This window comes from Podarcis bocagei (assembly GCF_964188305.1).
Source record: "Podarcis bocagei genome assembly, chromosome: 2".
Classification (NCBI taxonomy): Eukaryota; Metazoa; Chordata; class Lepidosauria; order Squamata; family Lacertidae; genus Podarcis; species Podarcis bocagei.
In genome coordinates, this window is record NC_138126.1 from 40818990 (window position 1) to 40841136 (window position 22147).

Here is a 22147-nt window from a genome sequence, read left to right on the forward strand (position 1 = left end):
TTATTATTATTATTATTATTATTATTATTATTATTATTATACATTTCTCTTTAAGAAGCAATATCATAAATGATCAGATGCATATATCTTAGCCTTATAATAATGACAAACTGTGCCATAGTGACATCTGCTGGAGGACACTACAGCTGTTATGAGATGTGACAGGATAGATTGGTTTCCTCTGATGCAACTGCAAAGATCTGGAAACTATAGAGAAGGAACCAATTGTGAAGCTGGAAATTAGACCTTTGGAAATGTGATTCCTTTGTGTTGTGATTCTTTTCTCTGCAGTGCCTAAGGCAGAATCGTGAATATCAGTAGCCTAGCATTTAAAATGTCATATAACTTAATACCCTTAGTAGTAAATATCTGTTGCACGTTAAAGCCCAAAGCCCGTTAAGCAACCATGAGAATGAGAGCCACGAGAATAGGACTTATATATCTTTATTAGAATTTGAAATGTTTTACTGTACCTACACGGTAAGTAATATGAGCATTTGCATACAAATTGTGTGACATTTATTTATTCATACAATTTATACACTGCTAATAATTAAACAAAAAACGGCTTACCACAGGTTTATATTTAAGTTTACATTTTACGTATAGTGGATGTGTTTGCACAGCAAACTTAAATAATTGCACAGCAATTAGAAAACATTTTTAAAAATAAGATGGCAAGTTGGCCTTTTGTACTCTGTGCTGAATTGACTCCCCTGAATTATGGTAGCTGTCCTGAATCGCACTCAGCAATAGAACCTTCTTCTTCTCCTGAAAGATTGTGTGAGGAAAGTCTCACTTTGGTTTTATGTTTTGTCTAGCAGGCTGTTCTTTGGGGATGTTTCAGGCTAAATGTTTTAGTGTCTCTATGCTACCTGTGAGTACAGCCAGGGACAGATAGTGCTGGGAATTTAAATGACTTGGACAATTCAGAAGCAATTGGGTCTGTCTGCCAAAGAGACTCGAGCCGCAGGGGAAAGTAGTAACTATAAAGTCAGGCAATTTTCACAATATTGTTTGGGGAAATGGATTTTCACTCCTCACCCTTCCCTTTATGTATCACTCCAACGCTTTAACACCATCCCCGTTGAGCAGAGGCTCCACATGGCTGTACCTCGCACGTTTGCTGTGCTATTAATAAGCTTAAGGTTAATGTCCAAATGTGTCCCCGTTGCAGTGGACAGGCCATTAGAGCAGGTCTGACCTAGTGTTGGAAAGAAGCAGGGGAGGGGAGAATAGTAGAAAAGTTTATCAGATGCCATCTTCTATCAAAATAAAGAACAGGTTTTCTGGAGGAGGAATGCATAATTTGTGCACGGTGCTCATGTCTGTGCAATTCTGACACACACACGCTGAAAACATAAAGCATATATTAGATTTTAAATTAGTTAGTTGATGTTCATGAGACAAAATTTGTTCTGTAACAGTTAAGACCAAAGGCATCTCTGATTGATTGATTGATTGATTGATTGGCTGACTGATTGATTGAGTTTTGCATCTCAGTTTTTCTTCAAGGTCAGGCCAACATACATGATTCACTACCCTCTCACTTCAGCCTCAAAACCATCCTGTGAGGCAGTGGCTACCCCAACGTCACTTAGGGAGTTTCACATTTAGTGGAGATTTGAACCTGGCTGTCCTTTGTTTTAGTTGGACAATCTGCTGCTACACTGAATATTTAAGAATTCAGAACAATCTGTTGTTGATCAGAGTGAGCCTGAGGGCACAGACACATCAACCTCTCACCCCCACCATTCCCACAGAACCCTAAACTAGGTGTTAACATTACCTGAGTTTACAAAGCAGTGTGAAGGATGGGCATCAGATCTTATTACCTACCACCACCAGTCCTCATGTGCTTTTTTTTTTTTTTGCAGTAGCAGAAAGTAAGTATACCACTCCAAAGTTCAATAGAGATCACAATGAAGAATTGAAAGCAAACTCCATGCATGAGGTTTTTTTTTCTTTTGAATCATCTTTAACTTTACCTTTCGTCACAGCATCATGCCACCTCTCTCTCTCTCTCTCTCTCTCTCTCTCTCTCTCTCTCTCTCTCTCTCCTTCTCCCTCTCCCTCTCTGTTGACAAGCACGTTCCTTCTCATGTTGTTATCACCTCTCAGGAAACCTTTCTTAAGCTATAGTGAAATCCAGCCAAAGGTGAACTTGTGGTTAGAGTTCCATCTGCGTACAACTTGCCAAAGCCCTATATGGGTTGGCCGCACCCCAGAACCTGCTATGTCTTTTGCTATGTTTTGCTGAATCTTCTCCAAATGCAGCTCGCCTGCAGTGCACAGATCCATCTCTCTTTACAGGCCTTGGATTCACACCCCTCTCAGTTATTATGTGAGGGTAACAGGGATGGACTCATTCCACGCCACGAAGTATTTCAGGTGAAAAACCAAAGTCCAAGCAATGCTTCTACACACTTGGAGGGCAGTCTAGATTTTGGGAAACCTCATAAGGTCTGGGATATTTAATGGAAATCTAATTCTGGATTCAGATTTTCAGATTTATCTGCATTTTTCTTCCTTTCCCTCCACTTCTAATCATTTATACTGCCTTGTTGATTTATAGGGTACCCTAATATTCCTGAATTATTAATCTTCACAGTGCCAGGTTGGACTAGCTGAGAATTTCTGAGGTAGGTTAGGCTGATCTGATTACTTGCATATGAACATCCAGATATCTTCATGGCTGAGTGGAAATTTGGATCCATTTCCCCCAGAGTTAAAACCACATCCACTGGACCACACTGGACAAGTGAAGTCTTCATCTAACCACTATTTCCCCCCCAGTATTCCTTCTTGCACTAATTTACAGATTTTAGCATCTTGTCTTCTTTCTTTCTATTAACAGGTAACCTCTGCATTGCTCAGTCATTGAAAATCCCTCAGGATCGCAAAGACAAGACCTACGAATTTGATAAAATTATCAAGCTGCTCCTAGATACTCCCAGAGCCAGGGCTATCATTGTATTTGCCTACGATGAGGATATAAAGTAAGGATGACTGGAGAAATTAACTTGTTTACACATAATGGCTTTGTGGATTAGCAAGAAAATATAGAAAATAATTTCAAGAGCATATACACATAGAACAGAATGTGCAACTCAAAGTAGTAGTGGAAGTTTTTGCGAGCTGCATCAGTTTTGTGTATTAAAATGTCTGTGCATTACATGAGCAATAGATGTTGATCCACAAATGTTCCTGGACTGTACCACTTCAGACTGAAGGAGGGGGATTATATGGTTGAATTCTTCCCCATAGGAAAATTCCCTCCCCATACAAAACTGGTACACTAGCAGAAAATGCTAGCAGAAAATACTCAGTAGAACTTTTCTCCATGGCCTCTAGTGTACTATGTACATAGAGTGATTATCTACCTATCTATCAATCTGTCCATCAAAACATATTTATAGTTAATATACAGTTGTGTGATTGCTTGTCTGGAGTCTGAAGTGGTAAATTCCAAGAACCATTGTCCTACATCATATGCGTGAACTAGACCTCATTTACTTTTGTGTACAACTAAAGGGATGGTAAGAGCCAAAGGAATTAGCTGGTAGTGCAATCTGCATCTCAGATCACTTGCTTGCAATCCAAATATTTTGTACTTTACAGCAAAGGTCCTTTGTAGCTAATTATATTGCCCTTTGCAGAATTCAGTTGCTTTGCAATTCACTTGCAAAGTAGCTAAACTGCAAGGCCTTTGGTCTGGGAACTTGATGCTTGGACATTTAGCCTTGCCAGACCAGAGGTGCAAAATCAAGGCAGAATTCACTAAGAGCTCAGTTACTATGAAAATTCATTAAATGTAGACTTTTTACAATCCGAGTTGTTTGATAGTCAAGAGCAAAGCTATTGCAAGCAGATTTTAGCTAAAAATAGGGCTGCCATACGTCTGGATTTTTCTGGACATTACAGGGATTTCAAAGGGGGGGATTTCCAAAAGGTGGCGCTTTGTCCTGGATCTTAGGCAGGTCAATCGAAAAATTGCAGGTTTTTTAGCATCAACAATTTGTAAAAAAAAACTAACAAACGCTCAACAACTGGCTTTTACTTCTTGAATTATGGCAACCCTAAGCTAAAACTTGCCAAACAATAAAGAGAGAAAATGCTTGATGTAAACATTATGTTCAGAATCATCTGAAGATTGAGATTAATTGGGAGGGGGAGCAGAAGAGGGTAGACCCTTCTTGCAAAGTGTCTATGCCATGGGAAGGCAAACTAAGGCCCGGGGGCCAGATCCGGCCCAATCACCTTCTAAATCCGGCCCTCAATTGGTCTAGGAATAAGCATGTTTTTACATGAGTAGAATATGTTCTTTTATTTAAAATGCATCTCTGGGTTATTTGTGGGGCCTGCCTGGTGTTTTTACATGAGTAGAATGTGTGCTTTTATTTAAAATGCAACTATGGATTATTTGTGGGGCATAGGAATTCGTTCATCCCCCCCCCCGCAAAAAAAATATAGTCCGCCGCCCCACAAGATCTGAGGGACAGTGGACCAGCCTCCTGCTGAAAAAGTTTGCTGACCCCTGGCAACACCAACACAGTAGTAGTTCCTTAGATGAAAATGCTCCATCTTGCCTGTGTTTTTAAATAAAAAAGCTGTATTGATATAAGTTACCATTTTGTCTGGAGACTGTGTTGCATTGATTTAATTTTAACCAAGATGAGAGCTGATTAAGAAACCAATAACCCCCCAAAGTCTTAGAAAATTACTGAGCAATTTGTGGGATAGAAAATGCAAGATACATAAACCACTAAGTTATTCAGTCAGTACTCAGGCTGAACATTTTCACAAACTTTGGGATGGGAAGATAAAGGCTGCAATTGTTGTCAACTGAGAACCACCTTATAGAATGATGGTCACATGGTTTAGAATGACTTGTTTTCAATTATTTGAAAAATATAAGCAACGTTTCAGAAGGCAAATGAAACAGAGGAAGAAAAAAATGAAGGAAATAAGGAGTAAGGAGTCTGAGAGAAGAAAGGAGAATGAGAAAGAGAATAGGCATAGAATAGAGATGCTTATGACTTGAACCTGAGTTTTTACATGAGTAGAATGTGTGCTTTTATTTAAAATGCAACTATGGATTATTTGTGGGGCATAGGAATTCGTTCATCCCCCCCCCCGCAAAAAAAATATAGTCCGCCGCCCCACAAGATCTGAGGGACAGTGGACCAGCCTCCTGCTGAAAAAGTTTGCTGACCCCTGGCAACACCAACACAGTAGTAGTTCCTTAGATGAAAATGCTCCATCTTGCCTGTGTTTTTAAATAAAAAAGCTGTATTGATATAAGTTACCATTTTGTCTGGAGACTGTGTTGCATTGATTTAATTTTAACCAAGATGAGAGCTGATTAAGAAACCAATAACCCCCCAAAGTCTTAGAAAATTACTGAGCAATTTGTGGGATAGAAAATGCAAGATACATAAACCACTAAGTTATTCAATCAGTACTCAGGCTGAACATTTTCACAATCTTTGGGATGGGAAGATAAAGGCTGCAATTGTTGTCAACTGAGAACCACCTTATAGAATGATGGTCACATGGTTTAGAATGACTTGTTTTCAATTATTTGAAAAATATAAGCAACGTTTCAGAAGGCAAATGAAACAGAGGAAGAAAAAAATGAAGGAAATAAGGAGTAAGGAGTCTGAGAGAAGAAAGGAGAATGAGAAAGAGAATAGGCATAGAATAGAGATGCTTATGACTTGAACCTGCAGAGGTGAAGGTCTGCATGCCATTTTGAAATAAGCAAGCAAATAGTTAATGGAGATCTGCTAGCATTACTCTCAACACAGCCCACTTTTCAGTGGCTACTGCCGAGGCCGGAGCTAAGCTAGTTAGCGGTACATCTTCCATTGTCCTGAACAGAGAAGGCTGTTGATTGGATGTGACGGGATACACTTCATGGGGTGTGGTTTGAAAGGGTATGCAAATATTCAAACTGACTGAAAGAGAGACAGATGGGGTGGTGTCACTGAACATGCAGGTACACAGTGGGCAGGCACCAGAGGAGGAGGGCAGTAATCAAGAGAGGCGAATCAGCTGCTTCTCCTAGCCTGTAGCTTGAGGCAACTGCCTCACTTTGCTTCATCACTGGGCTAACTCTGCTGCTCAGGTCCCTCTGTGAAAGTTATTTCACCTTGAAGGGAAACCCACACAACTTCAGTTCTAGCTTCCAGCTCAACATTCAGAATAGCACCTGTTTCCTACAATTACTTGCTATTGAGGAATCAGAGGAACCATGTGCATCCAAGAATTGTTGGGATTTGGAGTTGTTAAAATAAACTATTATAGAGGTAATTTCAGGTAAAACGGAAAATAAGTGACATTAGAAATGAAACAATCCAAAGCAAAGCCAATTCCATTGAAGAAAGCCTGAAACCTGATTAAAAATTGCGCTCTCTCTCTCTCTCTCTCTCTCTCTCTCTCTCTCTCTCTCTCTCTCTCTCTCTCTCTCTCTCTCTTATGAAATGATACCATTAAGGGAAAGAACTAAGGCACTGTTATTCAGTAATATGTTCAGATTATCCTCTTCCAGATTGCGCTTTGCAATATAATGAAGTAACAAAAGACAAACAATTACAGAACCTGAAGGTTTCTGGTAAAATCTGATGATGACAGTTCTGTTGTTGTTGTCGTTGTTGTTATATAACAATCCAGTGGCATATATGAATAAAATAAAGAGGGGAAAGTACCAAAAAGCAAAACAAAAAAAACATACCCCAAGATTCACAGCCATTACCACATAAAATAAAGCACATTTTCAATAGACTACACATTGAAATAGATGTTGCACAAAAACCCTGAACACACACAATGTTGTCTAAGTGTTGTTCTTGTTGCCAGTATCACAGTGTCCACTCATAGCCACCCAGAGTGGCTGGGGAGACCCAGCCAGATGGGTGGGGTACAAATAATAAATTATTATTATATTATTATTATTCCTCTGCACTTTGTGATTGATTTATATAACAGGAGGAGGCAGATGTTGTTGCTGTTGCTGCTGCATGGCCTATGGTCAGGGATGATGAGAGCTGGAGTCCAAGAGCATCTGGAGGGCACAAAATTGGCTCCCCTGCAGTATAACATTGCAAAGTCACTATGCAAGGCCAGCCCGCAGGACCTATGCTAGCAAAAACACTTTAGCGAAACGTTGTCCACAACCCTGGCTCTGGATTTTCCACAAACACAAAAGCCTCTTTTTTTCTTTCCCTTTTTTAAAAAGGGGAAATCAGTCACAATGTAGTGTCAAGCTGTAGCTTAAAGATTTATTTTAACATTTATTTTTAATATATTGGATCAAGTTGCCACGTATGGTCAAATCATGAATTTGTTGCCCTCAGACTCACACACTTCCCTGTCCCATCTTCCCTTCCTCAGTGGCTCCTTTGTTCAGACAACTGCTTGTTTTGTGGATATTACATGAAGCCGAATTTTGTCTGTGCATATCACTTAATTAAGAAAATTAATAAGCAAGAGAAATATTGTAACAGTAACATCAGGCAGCTGCTGGTTTCTGTATATGGTTGGTGGGTGATTTGCAGGTTCTGCATGGCTTCCTTTTATATTGCTTAGCTGATCACTTAAATAATTCCATGTGGTGTCCTTCTGAATGCCATTGTCACCAATAAGCCTAGAGTGCCCTCTTTATTCCATGGAGGCATATAGGCAAATAGGCAAGGAGGTCCAGAAATGCAGTGATATCCTTCTTCTCTGAATCAGTGGCTGGAATCCAATGTAGAATGAAGGAAACCATTCCATCAGTGCAAGGCTTCTTTTCTAGTGCAATGGAATGTTCTCCAGCTCTCTTCCACCCCACCTGTGTGCCTCCTAAAGCTGTTTTAGAGGTTCCCCCAACCCAAAGGAGCAGATTTGGAGAGGGTGCAGGACATGCAGAGAAAGGACTGGGGAGTCCATTTGCACAGGTGGATATCCATGCACTGATAGGATGGTTAGTAGAATACATCCCCAATATATATATGCTGGAATCCTATAACAGATACTGAAGAATTTAGTATTGCTAAAATGAGACATAGTTTGATAGCATCCTTGTTTCACTCACCTGAGGCATTTATGCATGGGAAATACGTCTCAGCAATATCCAGGGCACATGCATACATGTTAAACCCAGGCTGGACTCTACACATCTGCAATGCCAGTTAGGTATGGACAATGTGAAGGTCTCAAATGTGGGGGTGATGCCAGTAACCAAAGGTTCCCCCAGGCAGCACATTGCTCATCCTCTTTCAGTAAATGATGCTTGTAATTCCTATGTTACAACTATAAGAAAGGGATGTCCTGTGCTGGCATGCCTTTCCATTGACATGAGTGCCTATTCAGCATGAGTTATGGATGCCAAAGGGTGATTTTGTAAGAATGATTTGTGGATGGGAGCAACAGCATATAAGGAGTCTGGCAGGGCTCGTACCATTGTTTTGCCTCATTGTGCCATCCCTGGTGCCATTTGCAGTCAGGCTGTGGGACTGGTGCAAGCAGAATTATATGTATGATGAACTTTGTTAAATCCTTTGCTGATGCAAGAACCACCATCCTATTTTGTTCCTGCCAATCAGCTGAAGCCATGCTATTCTCCCTGTCTCCCCACAGTGAAAAACCTTCCATTCTAGCAGGTTTCTCACTTATTAGTTTTAAACACACATTTTAAAGACTGAGAAAACTATTGTAAGGAAGTGTGCTGAAAGTGTAATGAATGGATGAATGTCCATGGGCAGAAACTGCATGCTGATTTTGAAATCTATAATGAGATAATCCCTGTGGATATTCAGTTTTGGGGAGGCCAGAAATTTGATGAATTCTTATTTCACAAGTTAGTTGAATGCTAAAATTGTCCTTCACTCTTCGCTTAAAGACACAGACCTGTTTATTTTACTAGAGTGTTTGTGCACTTATGCACATCCTTCCTGTTGTGAAAAAACGTGTTGTCGTTTCATTACAACGTTACTGTAACAACTTTCTAAAACTATCCAATCACTTTTGATCCCTTATTTGCATAACTATCTACAGTATCCCCCTGCTGGCCCGGGGTGAGAACTTCAGTACATAACACTTGTCTCATCCCTCTGTTGCTGTTCCTCTTGCCCTCCATGAGTTGGTGAGATAGTGACTGCACTGAGAGCCTGCTCTAATCCATGTAGAATCATCACACATTTTAGAATACTAATTTTCTATGCAGTGCTTGAGCATGCTCATTCTCCCTTCCTCGCCTGTACAGTGTTAATTGCACGGAAAAAGCCCGAAGAAGCCTAGGACGTTAGGCTATTGCTTATAATTACGTCTTGCTTTTCTGTGCTCTTTATTGATATTGCTTTAGTGCTGGGGTATTGCTCGAAGACTGAGCTATTGCGCTCCTTCCTTGTTCCGTGCAATTAGCTTGATTCCGCAGCATCTTGTGTAATGTCATCGTTTTTCTTTTCTCTGTTTCACCAGTCAATCAACTGTTTGGAAAGTTGTGGCAATATTTGAACACTTGTCTGATATGGTAATTGTGCTTTTTTTTGCTTTTTTTTTTTTGCTTTAGGAAATGAAAACCATGGGCATTCATTGCAACCCTCCTATTACGGGGGAGAAGTGGCCTTTCCAAGTGCAATCATATCCATACTTGCTTAACCATTAGGAAGGAAAATAAGATAGGGGTATTTTCTTCAGTATGAAATGTACTGTAGCTAAATGCCCATAGACCTTTTTGTATAGATTATTCTACAGGGAAGTAATTAGCACTGAAATTACCATGGCGATAGAATGAGGAGTGAAAAAATCAAGATAAAAATAAATTTCCAGGAGAAGTAATTCTACATTTTGCATTTAGGAAGGCATAAACTATACTATATATCACATTCATTGAAGCTTTAATTATGTTAGGATTGCCATATTTCAAAAAGTAAAAGCCAGGACAATCAAAAATGGTTGAGCAATTTTGTTGAACAAAATCAGGATGTATGGCAGCCCTGAGTTATGTTGTTGCCCTTGGGTGTCAAACAAACTAAAGGGTTAAGAGGTTTACAGTACAATCTTCTGCTTGTATGTTCAAAATGTTTTGGATCCTACTTTGATGCTTCAGATAGAAGGTCAGATCATCTCAAACTGATTTGGACAACACCTAATCTGCCTTAGATTTGAAAAGCCTGAAACTACAGATGTCTCCCCATTGCCTTTCCTTCTGAGGTGCAGCTTAAGACAGCTTTCTATATTCAAGCCTTATAAAGGGGCAGAGGATACAAGCCTCATGCTCCTCCTTTTTCATAGCTGTACTCTGACTGCCTGGAACTTATCCCTTCCTAGTATAAGTTGTCAGCAGCATCACTTTTAACAGAGAGGTGGTACCCTGTTCTCTCTGCACTGGCAGCCAGTGAGAGGGTACAGGGAGGACTCAGGTTGTGGGCATTTGGTGGAACTCTGCCTACCAGGTTAGGAAGTTGGTGTGTCAGTACCAGGTAATGCTTTCTCTCAAGCCATCTTTGGGAGTCCTGAGCTTTGCAGCTGCCTCTGTTACTACAGACACACAACAATGCGGTGAAAACACTGGCACAGTTTTAGATTCGTTCTAGACCTCACCCAGAAGCACTATGATTGCAAAGTCATTGCCTGGTTGGTCACAAAACTATGCCCCTATTTCTACCCCCTCTTTCTTGACAGTTATGAAGAGCTTTGTAGAAAATGGACTATAATCTTAACTCTGGGGCCTGACTTGCCCCAGTGAATTTCTGAAGGAGGTTAAAAGCTTCAGGAGCAGCCCAAATTGTGGCATAATTTCTAAATGACCGGTGGATATATATTTTTAAGCATCCTTGATTTTGAAATCACACAGCTGCTTCCTAACTATATCAAATTGTGTAGCTGATTGTACCAGTCTAACTTCCAAAGCCAAGAAACAATGGAAAGCGAGACTAAAAGCAGCCTTATGAGGCAGCACTCAACTTCCAGTTATGGGGATTCATTGTTCCAGCTCATTAAGCAACCTTTCTCTGCTCGCTATTGTTCTCAAGTGAATAAGTATCACTTTGACTTTCCTTCTATCTCCCCCCACTTTTATATTTGTGTAAATTATAAATGTTTCTCTCAACTGAATTGAACTGAATTGTTTCTCTCTGCAGGCATATCCTTGCAGCAGCAAAAAGGGCTGATCAAGTTGGCCATTTTCTTTGGGTGGCATCAGACACTTGGGGCTCCAAAATAAATCCTGTAATTCAGCAGGAAGATGTCGCCGAGGGAGCCATCACCATTCTGCCTAAGCGTGCAACGATAGAAGGTAAGGGTTTTGCTCTCTGGTTTCACTGAATGGTCCTCCCTTGTTTTACATGTAGACTGTGAACCTAACTTCATGTTAAACCGTTGTCTCATATATTGTAAGTTTGAGATTCATAAACACAATGCAGCTGAATTTAAGAGAAGCCATCTTCCTAACTGTGTAGGCTGCTGTTACAAAAATCTTTATAGGCATGCAGGCTGTTCTCCGCATCACCTCTGTTAGTGAGCAACAGGCATCATGGGACTTGCATGGGGTATACAAATGCTTCTCTGACAACGATGACTGGTAGCCCTGTAAAATGACAGCAGTAAAATATTCTGCACCAAGGTGAACGCTTGTGAAATGCAGCGTCAATTATCGGCAGGCAGCAAGATGTTCATGTGTTTTGCAACCTCTTTATAAGCACAGCAGGTCCTGCCAACTTTATGATATTATAGGGATGCCGTAGGAGCTTAAAGCTCCCATTTGTTTGTTGATCAAGCAAGGCGCACTCCCACCCGCCCACTGAGGGCTGACTCTGACTGGCAGTGGCTCAGTGGGGATTTAGACAAATCCTTGCCTGGAGACGCGTAGTTTCGAACATGGGATATTCTGCATGCAAAGTGTGTGCTCCATTGCTGAGCTCTAGCCCCTCCTTGTTCTATTAGCACCCTTCAAGAATCAATAGGCTTCCTGATTGGTATTCATATACATTTTAAATATGAAAACCTCTTTCTTAAGGAGATGCTGTGTAAAGAGAAAAAGTGTTCTCTGTTGATACAGGGCTTTGTGTCTGTTGCATGTTAGGCCATCTCTGCAAAGACCCTGGAAGATGAGTTTCGCACATTAAGTTGACATCCGGTGTCTTTCTTCATTCCGATGAAATCAAATATTTGTATTCCTTTTTACGAAGTTCACGCTGCTAATATACTCCTTGTTCCTTCTAAGAGTTATAAGGAAATCTGGTCTGAAAGCGTTCTGTTCAGCACTGTGCAATTGGAAGGCAAGCAGGCCCAATGGTTCTTTCCCTTCTCCTCCTTCCCCACTGCAGCTCCATCCACTCCAAAAAGCCTCTTCAGAGATTTTTTTTGGGGGGGCTACAATTGACTTGGGACGCGGATGGCGCTGTGGGTTAAACCACAGAGCCTAGGATTTGCCGATCAGAAGGTCGGCAGTTTGAATCCCTGCGATGGGGTGAGCTCCCGTTGCTTGGTCCCTGCTCCTGCCAACCTAGCAGTTCGAAAGCACATCAAAGTGCAAGTAGATAAATAGGTACTGCTTGGACGGGAAGGTAAATGACATTTCCGTGCGCTGCTCTCGTTTGCCAGAAGCGGCTTAGTCATGTTCGCCACATGACCCGGAAGCTGTACCCCGGCTCCCTTGGCCAATAAAGCGGGATGAGCGCTGCAACCCCAGAGTCGGTCACGACTGGACCTAATGGTCAGGGGTCCCTTTACCTTTACCTTACAATTGACAGGCACGGGGAGAAAGTGGGACTGTGAAGAACGTGACCATTCTGTACAGGCAACCTTCAAAGTCTCCTGCCTTTGCAATTGCTTCCTTGCAGGTCTGAAAGCAATTGCGGCATGTGATGCCCTCCAGAACATGTTGGACTATAATTCTCATAATCCCTGACTATTGGCCACTCTAATCAGAGATGGCAGGAGTTGGACTCCAACAACATTTGCACACAGGCTTTTGAGGCTTGGTACTTAGTTTCTGAATATAGGACTTTCCTTGTAACATGGACTACTGCACAGACAGATGCCTGCATTACATTCCCTTGTTCACTTCACAAGAACGTGATTGACAATTGCACATACAGCCATGTGCTTGGCATGACTACCTATGTCCAGGGGGCACTGTGTGCAATGCCAAGGCATATCCTATCATATCCTATCAAGTCTGTCAGTAGAAGCAGATGCAGCTTACGCATGGATACCTTTCTAGAGATAGGAAAGGATGAATTGCTTGCTTTGGAGGGAGGCTGCGCAGAATCTCCAAAATCCAGTTGTGTGCAAGGGCGGGTTGCATCCCATAATGAGCACTCACATCCTATATTGTGGGTGCCCTTTGTGGGATTGCGTGTGGTGCTACAGTTCCCAGGGAACTTGCTAGTAGAAGGGGGCTAGGTTGCTTCTCAGTGTATTATTCAGAGGCTCATGCCCAGCCTCAGTATTAAGTTTCATTGCTGGAAGGTGGGGCCAGCCCCATTATAAATAGGGGGAGGAGCCAGTATTAGCCAGGCAGATGGCTCTGGAGATGCACCCTCCCTACCCTCCCTTATTTAATGTTTTCCTGTTTGCTGGTTAATGTTTACTCCCTGTTTAGAGGGTGCTGCTATGGTCTATGACTGGTTGCTGTTGAAGGACCGGGAAGAAATTTTCCTGCATTGGCAGGTCTTGTCTTCCCTGTAGCAATTTGTTACAACTTCGGCGGTTATGGTGGAATCCTTTAGTCTTTTCTTCTCTATAATGGGGGGAGGGGGTGATGTGGTGATTCACCCCCTGCGACGGCGATTCTAGGGTCCCCTCTTAAAGGGGTTACATAAATGGGTATCACTGGCCATACACTGAAAGGTTGTCACTGAACTACTCTGCATGCGGGGATATGGGCTTGGCTGCCTGCCTACACTTACGTCGGGCAGAGCACCCCCATATCCCAGTTATCCTGATGTGCCGCAGTTCCCCCGGCTGGGGGGCTGGGAGGGATACACGCCCAAGGCCTAAGCCATGGTCTTCCTACATTCAGAAGTTTAATAAAGTTGTGGCCTAATTTTAATTCCATAACGTTGTCAGAGGCTTTATTTCCTTTCCCACAATCCCTGGGGGCTGGGGTTGTCGTGCCTGGTCACGCAAACAATCTTTGTTCCACTGGTATGTAAACGGTTACTAACCTGGATGTAGAAGATCCATTCTCAATGCAGCCATGATGTCTTATTCTAGGCCAATTGTGGGTCCTTATTTGATAATACACTGTGATAAGATCTTAGGGCACAGTGTGTTAATTAGAGGGTGTCAATCACATTTATGTAAGACTGTTTATTTGGTAAGACTGTTGCTGCTTCCCCCCCTTTTTTTTTTTTGCTTCCACTGCCTTATCATTTATGTGTTTCAGATTCATAAATTAGACTGCCATGTTTCTCTCTTATCATTAGATTACACATCAAACTGAAATGAGAAGAGACATTTTAATGTCATCTCTGTTATCTCGTAGCATAGAACAACTGCTCCCCAAAGACTGCTAGTGAATGTGTATATACCAAAGGAGGATGCCTCGCCTACCACGAAACATGAGAGCACCTCCATTTGCAGTGATAGGCTTTCATTATTTTGCTCAAAGAGGTTATTTGAGTTTATTGTAGTTTATCTGAGGCTCCTGCTGCTGTGCCCAACTGCACTCCCTTTTGCCTTGCCTCTCTCCCCAGTAGCTGGCAGCAAGGTGCAGCATTGGGAAGCCAGGTCAGCAATACAGCTCTGCCTGTATTGGCTACTACTGCAATGGAGGAATTTGAATCAGGGATTTTGCTCAGGGAGTGTTCTCTTAACTGCTATTTGGCTGTTTTTTAATGCTGCTACCTGGAGATAGTAAAAGTTGGATGACTGGAGCAATGGATGAAGAAGTGGTTAAGGGAAAGCAAGAATGGCAAAGAATATACAGAATTTGAAAAAAAAGATTATAAAAAGGGGAGATAAAGAAGAAAATACAGTTTTAAAAGGGGAAACCAGTGAAATTTATAAAATATTAGTAGAAATGGAGGATCAAGAAGATCAATTAAAAGAGGTGTAGGAAAGGAGACAGATAGATAGTCAAGGCTGGGGGAAAATATGGGAGAATCATATGTTGAAAATGTTGTCCATAAGAATAAAAGAAAATTATTATAATTAGTTTGGGGATGATATTTAACACCAGTCAGATTAAATCAAATAAACAAGGAATATCCGGTGTTATGTTGGAGGGGGTGCCAGGAAACGGAATTATGTTCACATGTGGTGGGGTTGTAAATATGTACAAATTTTCTGACAAAGGGTGTTTAAGGAGATAACAGAAATCACTGGGTTAAAGCTGACCGAAAGTCTAGAGGTAGCATTATTATCAATTTACAATGAGGTAGGAGGTTCACAGGCTATGAAGGACTTGCTCACAAATTTATTGACAGCTGCACAAATTATGATAGCTAGGAAGTGGAAGGGGCAAGCAGAATATAAAATGGAAGAATTTGTATAAGGAGGTGTGGGATGTAGCTATTAAAGAGAAATTAACATGTGCCATTAAGGTAAGACAGGGAATAAGCAGTAGAAATGATTTTGAGGAGATATGGAAGGTGTTCGTAGAATTTATACTGTTAAAACGGAAAGGGGTCAAACCATTGCAAGAAGTGTTGAAATTCTGGGAGGTTGTTCTGGGAGATAGTTACAATGGAATGGTCTCGGTGGTGGGGTCACATTTTTATTCTTACTTATTTATGATTATTACTTTGTCAAAATAAAAATAAAAAGACTCAAAAAGTTGGATAAAAAACTGAGATTGCTACACAGGAGAGTATGAGCTGCTTGAATATCAAGTAAAAGTGAAATGATGTTGGATAGTTCAGCTGGTTAGAGCATGGCACTCATAGCAGCAAGGTTGCAGCTTTGATCCCCATATGGGACAACTGCATATTCCTGCATAGTTCAGGGGCTTGGAATAGATGATCCCCAGGCTCCCTTCCAATTCTATGATCCCAAGAGTCCTTTGCTGCTTAAGAGAAAAGGTTAAAATGTGAAGTAGGTTGATAGGCCTTAGAGATGAATAACTGGTGGAATAACTGTAGTCCATGAGTTGGTAACCTCAAAGATGGATTACTGCAATGAGCTTTATCTGGGGTGCCTTGAGCCTGGTTCAGAAGCTCTGCCTGGTTGCTGACAAGGACATCCAGCTGACAACATGTCAGTGGCGTAGCGTGGGGGGTGGCAGGGGTGCCGGCCGCACCGGGCGCAACATTTGGGGGGGCGCGTTTGGCTGGCCCTCCTCGAGGAAGCAGAAACCCCACTGTCCTCGGACCTCCTCCGAAGGCTGGCGGTGGGGCGGAGAGACCTCCTCCCGCCGCCAGCCTTCGGAAGGCTGCTCCGAAGCCTGGCGGTGGGGCGGAGAGACCTCCTCCCGCCGCCAGGCTTCGGAAGGCTGCTCCGAAGCCTGGCGGTGGGGCGGAGAGACCTTCTCCTCGCGCCAGCCTTCGGAAGGCTGCTCCGAAGCCTGGCGGTGGGGCGGAGAGACCTTCTCCCCGCGCCAGCCTTCGGATGGCTGCTCCGAAGCCTGGCGGTGGGACGGAGAGACCTTCTCCCCGCACCAGCCTTCGGAAGGCTGCTCCGAAGCCTGGCGGTGGGGCGGAGAGACCTTCTCCCCGCGCCAGCCTTCGGATGGCTGTCCTGAAGACTTGTGGTGGGAGCAGTGGCGTAGCGTGGGGGTTGCAGGGGGGCCTGCTGCACCTGGTGCAACATCTGGGGGGGCGCGGAAGAGACTCGAATGCTAAAATCCACGGGTTAGGGGGCGCAAATTACTTGCCTTGCCCCGGGTGCTGAGAACCCACGCTACGCCACTGCAACATGTGACACCAGTGTTAAGATTCCTGCCCTTGTTTGCCCATCGACTGCCGAGCTAGGTTCAAGGACTTTGTATTCATTTGCAAAGCCTTGAACAAGAAGGCTTAAATCCCAGCTTGGTCACTGAGTTGATCTGCAAGAGCAGGTGAGCCTCACCTAGGTTGGTGAGGCTCATTTGACAACAGCAAGAAATCATGTCTTTAGAATCGCAGGCAGAAACTGAAGCAGGAGAGTGGGAGAACAAAGGCCTAGAGGCAGAGATGAATCAGGCTGGTGAAAAGTCACAGATGTCTCTGCAACTGCTTCATTGGGGCAAGACCTACCCAAGAAGGGTTGCTGTGCTCATGAGGCCTGACACTCCTGTGCAGAGCCTGGATTTTCCCCCCCTAATAAAGAGTTAACTCCAACTTGCTCAGTGTGGTTTACTGCTGACTCACTCCTATCACAGTCTGTGCATACGACCTGACATTTTAGAAGTTATAATGATTTTTAGCGTTTGCAAGATGGGCGTATTTTGTAAGTTTGATTTCATTTTATCATTCTGTTACTGTTATTAGCACCTCAAAGCTCTTAGTAGACAGAGGGTTGTAAGGTCCATGAAGAAGAACAAAGAGTATGTGCCACACACAGCAGCCGTCCTGCCATCAAGGTAACAGTCAGTGCCCATCCATAACAGTGAAAATTCAGGCAGCTGGGTTGAAATTCACAAGGGAATATTTCCAGTGAAGTTCCATGGGAACGCGAATCTTTGTGGTGCCTTTTTCTAAAAGAGTTTTTTGCCGATAATGTGAGAATAACATGACTTGTTAAATGTGCGATACTTCTGACCTCCTCTATTCGCACTTAGAAAGAAAAAATTAGAATACCGAGGAGACTTGCTGTCTCGCTTAGGCCACACGTGTCTCTGCACCAGTTTTACATAAAACATCAAGTTCTTACAAAAGTTTTTTAAAATCCATGCTGGGTTGTCCACAGTGTATCGTAGTGCGAATGAGAGGGAGGCAAGCTGTTATTCTTTCTTTATTTTCTGTTGGCAGGGTGTGTGTGCTCTCTGCCTCTCTCTCTTTTAAAATTGTGTTGGTGTTTGTATAATTTATTTCTCTAAGTATAAGCTACATCGGGGGTTCTTTGCAAGGCTGAATGGAAGGGTAAGTATGTATGTTCTCTCGATGTTGCTGTATTCTAAGAAACAATGGGCAATGTTCAACCAAAATATTGCACTAGCGTAAGGATTAACACTAGTGCAATGAGATTTCCCCCTTCTTCCCCAGGCACACCCTGTGCCATCCCCAAATCTGCTCTGGAGTATTGGGCAGAAACTGATTTAGGCAGCTCGTGGAGAAACAGATTTAAGTGGTGCATAGTGAGTGGAGAGGGGAAGAATGTTCTATTGCACAAGAAGAAATCCTTGCGCTGATGGGATGTTCACCTTAGCACTGCATTGAACACAACCCAACTCATTTCCCAAGGATAACCTTCCAGATCAATGTGTAATTTTCAGCAAACAGACCTGCCATTCATTCATTCATTCATTCATTCATTCATTCATTCAATATCCTGCCTTTTCCAACAAGGAGCTCAAGGCAGTGTACATGGTTCTTGCCTCCTGATTTTATCCTCACAACAGCCCTGTGAGATCAGTTAGACTGAGAAACAGCGGCTGTCCCAAGGTCACCCAGTGAGCTTTGTGACTGAGTGGGGATTTCAACCCTGGTCTCCCAAGTCCAAGTCTGGCACTCTAACCACACAGGTTGATGCATGTAGTTTTGCACTCAATTTATGGAAATTAGAATGAGAAGAATGACTCTTAGGATAGAGAGACACTTCAACTTTCTCAAAGGCGTTGACTACTTTGAACCAATGAACATTCCTCAAAGGACCCTTTGTCTGTTCAGTTTGTCAGGGATGTTCTGGGCCCTTTGTTGTTCAATGTCTTTATGAAAGACTTGGATGAGAAAACTGAGGGGCTGCTCATCAGATTTGTAGATGACACCAACCTGGGAGGGGTTGCTAATGCAGAGGACAGAATCGGGTTTCAACATGACCTTAACAGACTGGAGAACTGGTCCAAATCTAACAAACTGAATTTCAATAGGGACAAATGTCAGATTCTGCACTTAGGCAGGAATAACCAGCTGTACAAGTATAAGATGGGGGACATCTGACCTGCCAGTAGTACATGTGAAAAAGATCTAGGGGTCTTAGTAGACCACAAGCTTGACATGAGTCAACAGTGTGATGTAGCAGCCAAAAAAGCTAATGCTATTCTAGGATGCAGCCACAGAAGTCTAATGTCCTGATCAAGAGAAGTAGTAGTACTGCTTTATTCTACCTTGGTCAGACCACTCGGAGCACTGCGTCTAGTTCTGGACACCACAATTTAAGAAGGATATTGACAATCTGGAACTTGTGAAGAGGTGAGCAACCAAGGTGAACAGGTGTCTCAAAACCAAGCATTATGAGGAACAGTTGAAGGAGTTGAGGGTGTTTAGCCTGGAGAAGAGGAGACTGAGAGGAGATATGATAGCATTCTTCCAATATGTAAAGGATTATCACATGGAAGATGGAGCAAGCTTGTTTCCTCGTAGTGTGGAGGGTAGGACCCAAACCAATGGTCTTAAGTAACAAGACAGGAGGTTCCGACTAAACATCAGGAAGAACTTTCTGGTAGCAAGAGATTTTTGACAGGGGAACAGAGGTTTTTTAAGTAGAGGTTGGATGTCCAATCGTCATGGATGCTTTAGTTGAGATGCCTGCATTGCAGGGGAATGGACAAGGGACCCATGCACTCTCTTCCGACTCAACGATTCCATGATTCTATCAACCTGCATAGTCATTTGTCATGGTTTCTGTCTGAGCTGTTAGCTGAGGGGTTGGAGGGGGTTGTTTAGCAATGACAAGTCACATCTGCCTATCATTGTCAATGGTTCTGTGTTAGGGTTTTTTGTAGGGGGGGTGGGCTGTAATTCCTGCCCTCCCCAGGGAAAGCACTTAGCCCATTTTGTCGTCCTATACCACTGCCTGTGTAAATTGGTTCCCCAAGAAGTAATGATCTAACTTAACAACATTTGTGGGACAAATATATGTTTGCCACTGTCCCAAAGGTACAGATTACGTGAATTAAGCCCTGTGAGCTTACATCAGTCTTAATATAGTCTGGTCTTGTTTGATGTAATTACAGTGAAGGATAAAGTCAGATCTTATTTGCAAAGGACAAGCAGTGTGCTTATATAATAATCACTTTATAAAAGGTTGCATTTAAAAGGTGTTTAATCAGAGCTCTTTGGTATTGATAAGCAATAAACAGTACCCATGTTTATGCAACAAAAATCAATAAAAGAGAATTGCATTTTCTTCAGACAGCCGTTTCAAAGCTTATTTGGGCAAAATAAAATGAAAGTAGTGAAAATCATTCAATGATTGTTGTTGTTTTGTATTGAAGCCTCTTAGGAGAGGCAGTTACCCCAAAGGCAGCTTATACATCTTTTATTTTATTTTTTAAAAAAAGGTTGTTAAAACAAAAACAAAGAACTCACCCTTGTGATTTGTACTATATGCACACTTATATGAAGCAAATGGGAAAAGATTAGAATTTATTTTGACTGGCCATGTTGGGTAGAATCTAAGGCCAGAAGGAAATGTTGTGTCATCGCAATGAGGGCTTTGTTGTGAATTTCTGTGTATGGATATGAAGTGTGTAGTCCTGGGCACATGTGTGTAGAATGAAAACAGGACTAACAATGTTTGTGCAGATTCCCAAGAGAAAATAAAAGGAGCATACTGACAGGTCCAATGGCATGAAGCAGCAAAGGGAAGGAAGAGCGCTTCCTACTTTAATCTTGTATTTATTACCTTGCCTTTTTGCCAACACTATCCAAAAATGAAATGCATAAAATGACTAGACAGAACAGATAGTAAATCCTGGGATCTATGCGAGGAGGAGCAAAACTAGCAAGGGTTCACCTGACTTTGAGGGTCTATTGCTGATTTCAAAACAGAGACATCACCTTGCCGACAAAGGTCCGTATAGTTAAAGCTATGGTTTTCCCAGTAGTGATGTATGGAAGTGAGAGCTGGACCATAAAGAAGGCTGATCGCCGAAGAATTGATGCTTTTGAATTATGGTGCTGGTGGAGACTCTTGAGAGTCCCATGGACTGCAAGAAGATCAAACCTATTCATTCTTAAGGAAATCAGCCCTGAGTGCTCACTGGAAGGACAGATCCTGAAGCTGAGACTCCAATACTTTGGCCACCTCATGAGAAGAGAAGACTCCCTGGAAAAGACCCTGATGCTGGGAAAGATTGAGGGCACAAGGAGAAGGGGACAACAGAGGACGAGATGGTTGGACAGTGTTCTCGAAGCTACCAGCATGAGTTTGACCAAACTGCGGGAGGCAGTGGAAGACAGGAGTGCCTGGCGTGCTCTGGTCCATGGGGTCACGAAGAGTCGGACACAACTAAATGACTAAACAACAACAACAATTGCTGATTTCCTTCCATTGCCATTTCTGTTGGCCATCATGGTCTATTTCCTACTGGTGTTATATTGGTCTTCCCCTTTTGTTCTCCTCATGTGCTGCCATCCATCTTTGCATTTACTTTTGTTCCTCTGCCTCATTTTGTGTATTCCAGCCCTCTCAACATTTTCTTTACATTAAAGGAAAATATTCTGTACATTCTTACATTAAAGGAAAATATTCTGTACGATTCTTGAAGCCAATCCATGATGATGATGATGATTAGGTTGGCACTAGGGCCGACCCAAGACATTTTGCCACCTGAAGCCGGCTGGGCCCAAATGGTGTCCTCCTCCCCCAGGCCAGTGCTTTAAAAAGTCTTACTGCATAATGCTGGTTCCTGCTTTGTGTATCCTGGACCACCTATTATGCTGCTTGAGCATGAAGGGCAGAGCTGGACTATCGTTCAGTTATCCTGGTAGCCACTGGAATCTGCTTGGAATGCTGCATTGATTCTTTGAATGTGGTGAAATGCCAACTTCAAAATCTGGGTGTTTTGTATTATGACACCTGTACAAAAGGCAGAGAGCCAATTCACATGTGATTTCAAAGGAATACAACCCACCCATAAAGTCCACCCATAGGTGCATTCAGCCAGCTTTTTATTGAGACTGCATATCTTGTCATCATTTGATTTTTCTCACATGAGGAAGGCAGTATACCAGCAAGGTGTTCTGCTAAATGCAGGCCAGCTGAGTTGTCCCCATTTTTCTATTCATAGCCAGAAGGGCTGCTATGGGAAAATAAGGCTTTTGAACTCTGTAATTCTGTAATAGTTGTTTGGAAA

General features: G+C 42.5%; 1 protein-coding gene across 2 annotated transcripts in view; it reads left to right on the forward strand.

The window, feature by feature from the left end:
- Window positions 1-22147, forward strand: part of GRM7 (glutamate metabotropic receptor 7) — a 461862-nt gene that overhangs the window by 239201 nt on the left and 200514 nt on the right. For both annotated transcript variants that reach the window (XM_081184049.1, XM_081184050.1), the window contains exons 3-4: window positions 2858-2999; window positions 11127-11281. In XM_081184049.1, coding sequence (XP_081040175.1) covers window positions 2858-2999; window positions 11127-11281 — 297 coding nt within the window. The remainder of the gene's footprint in view (window positions 1-2857; window positions 3000-11126; window positions 11282-22147) is intronic.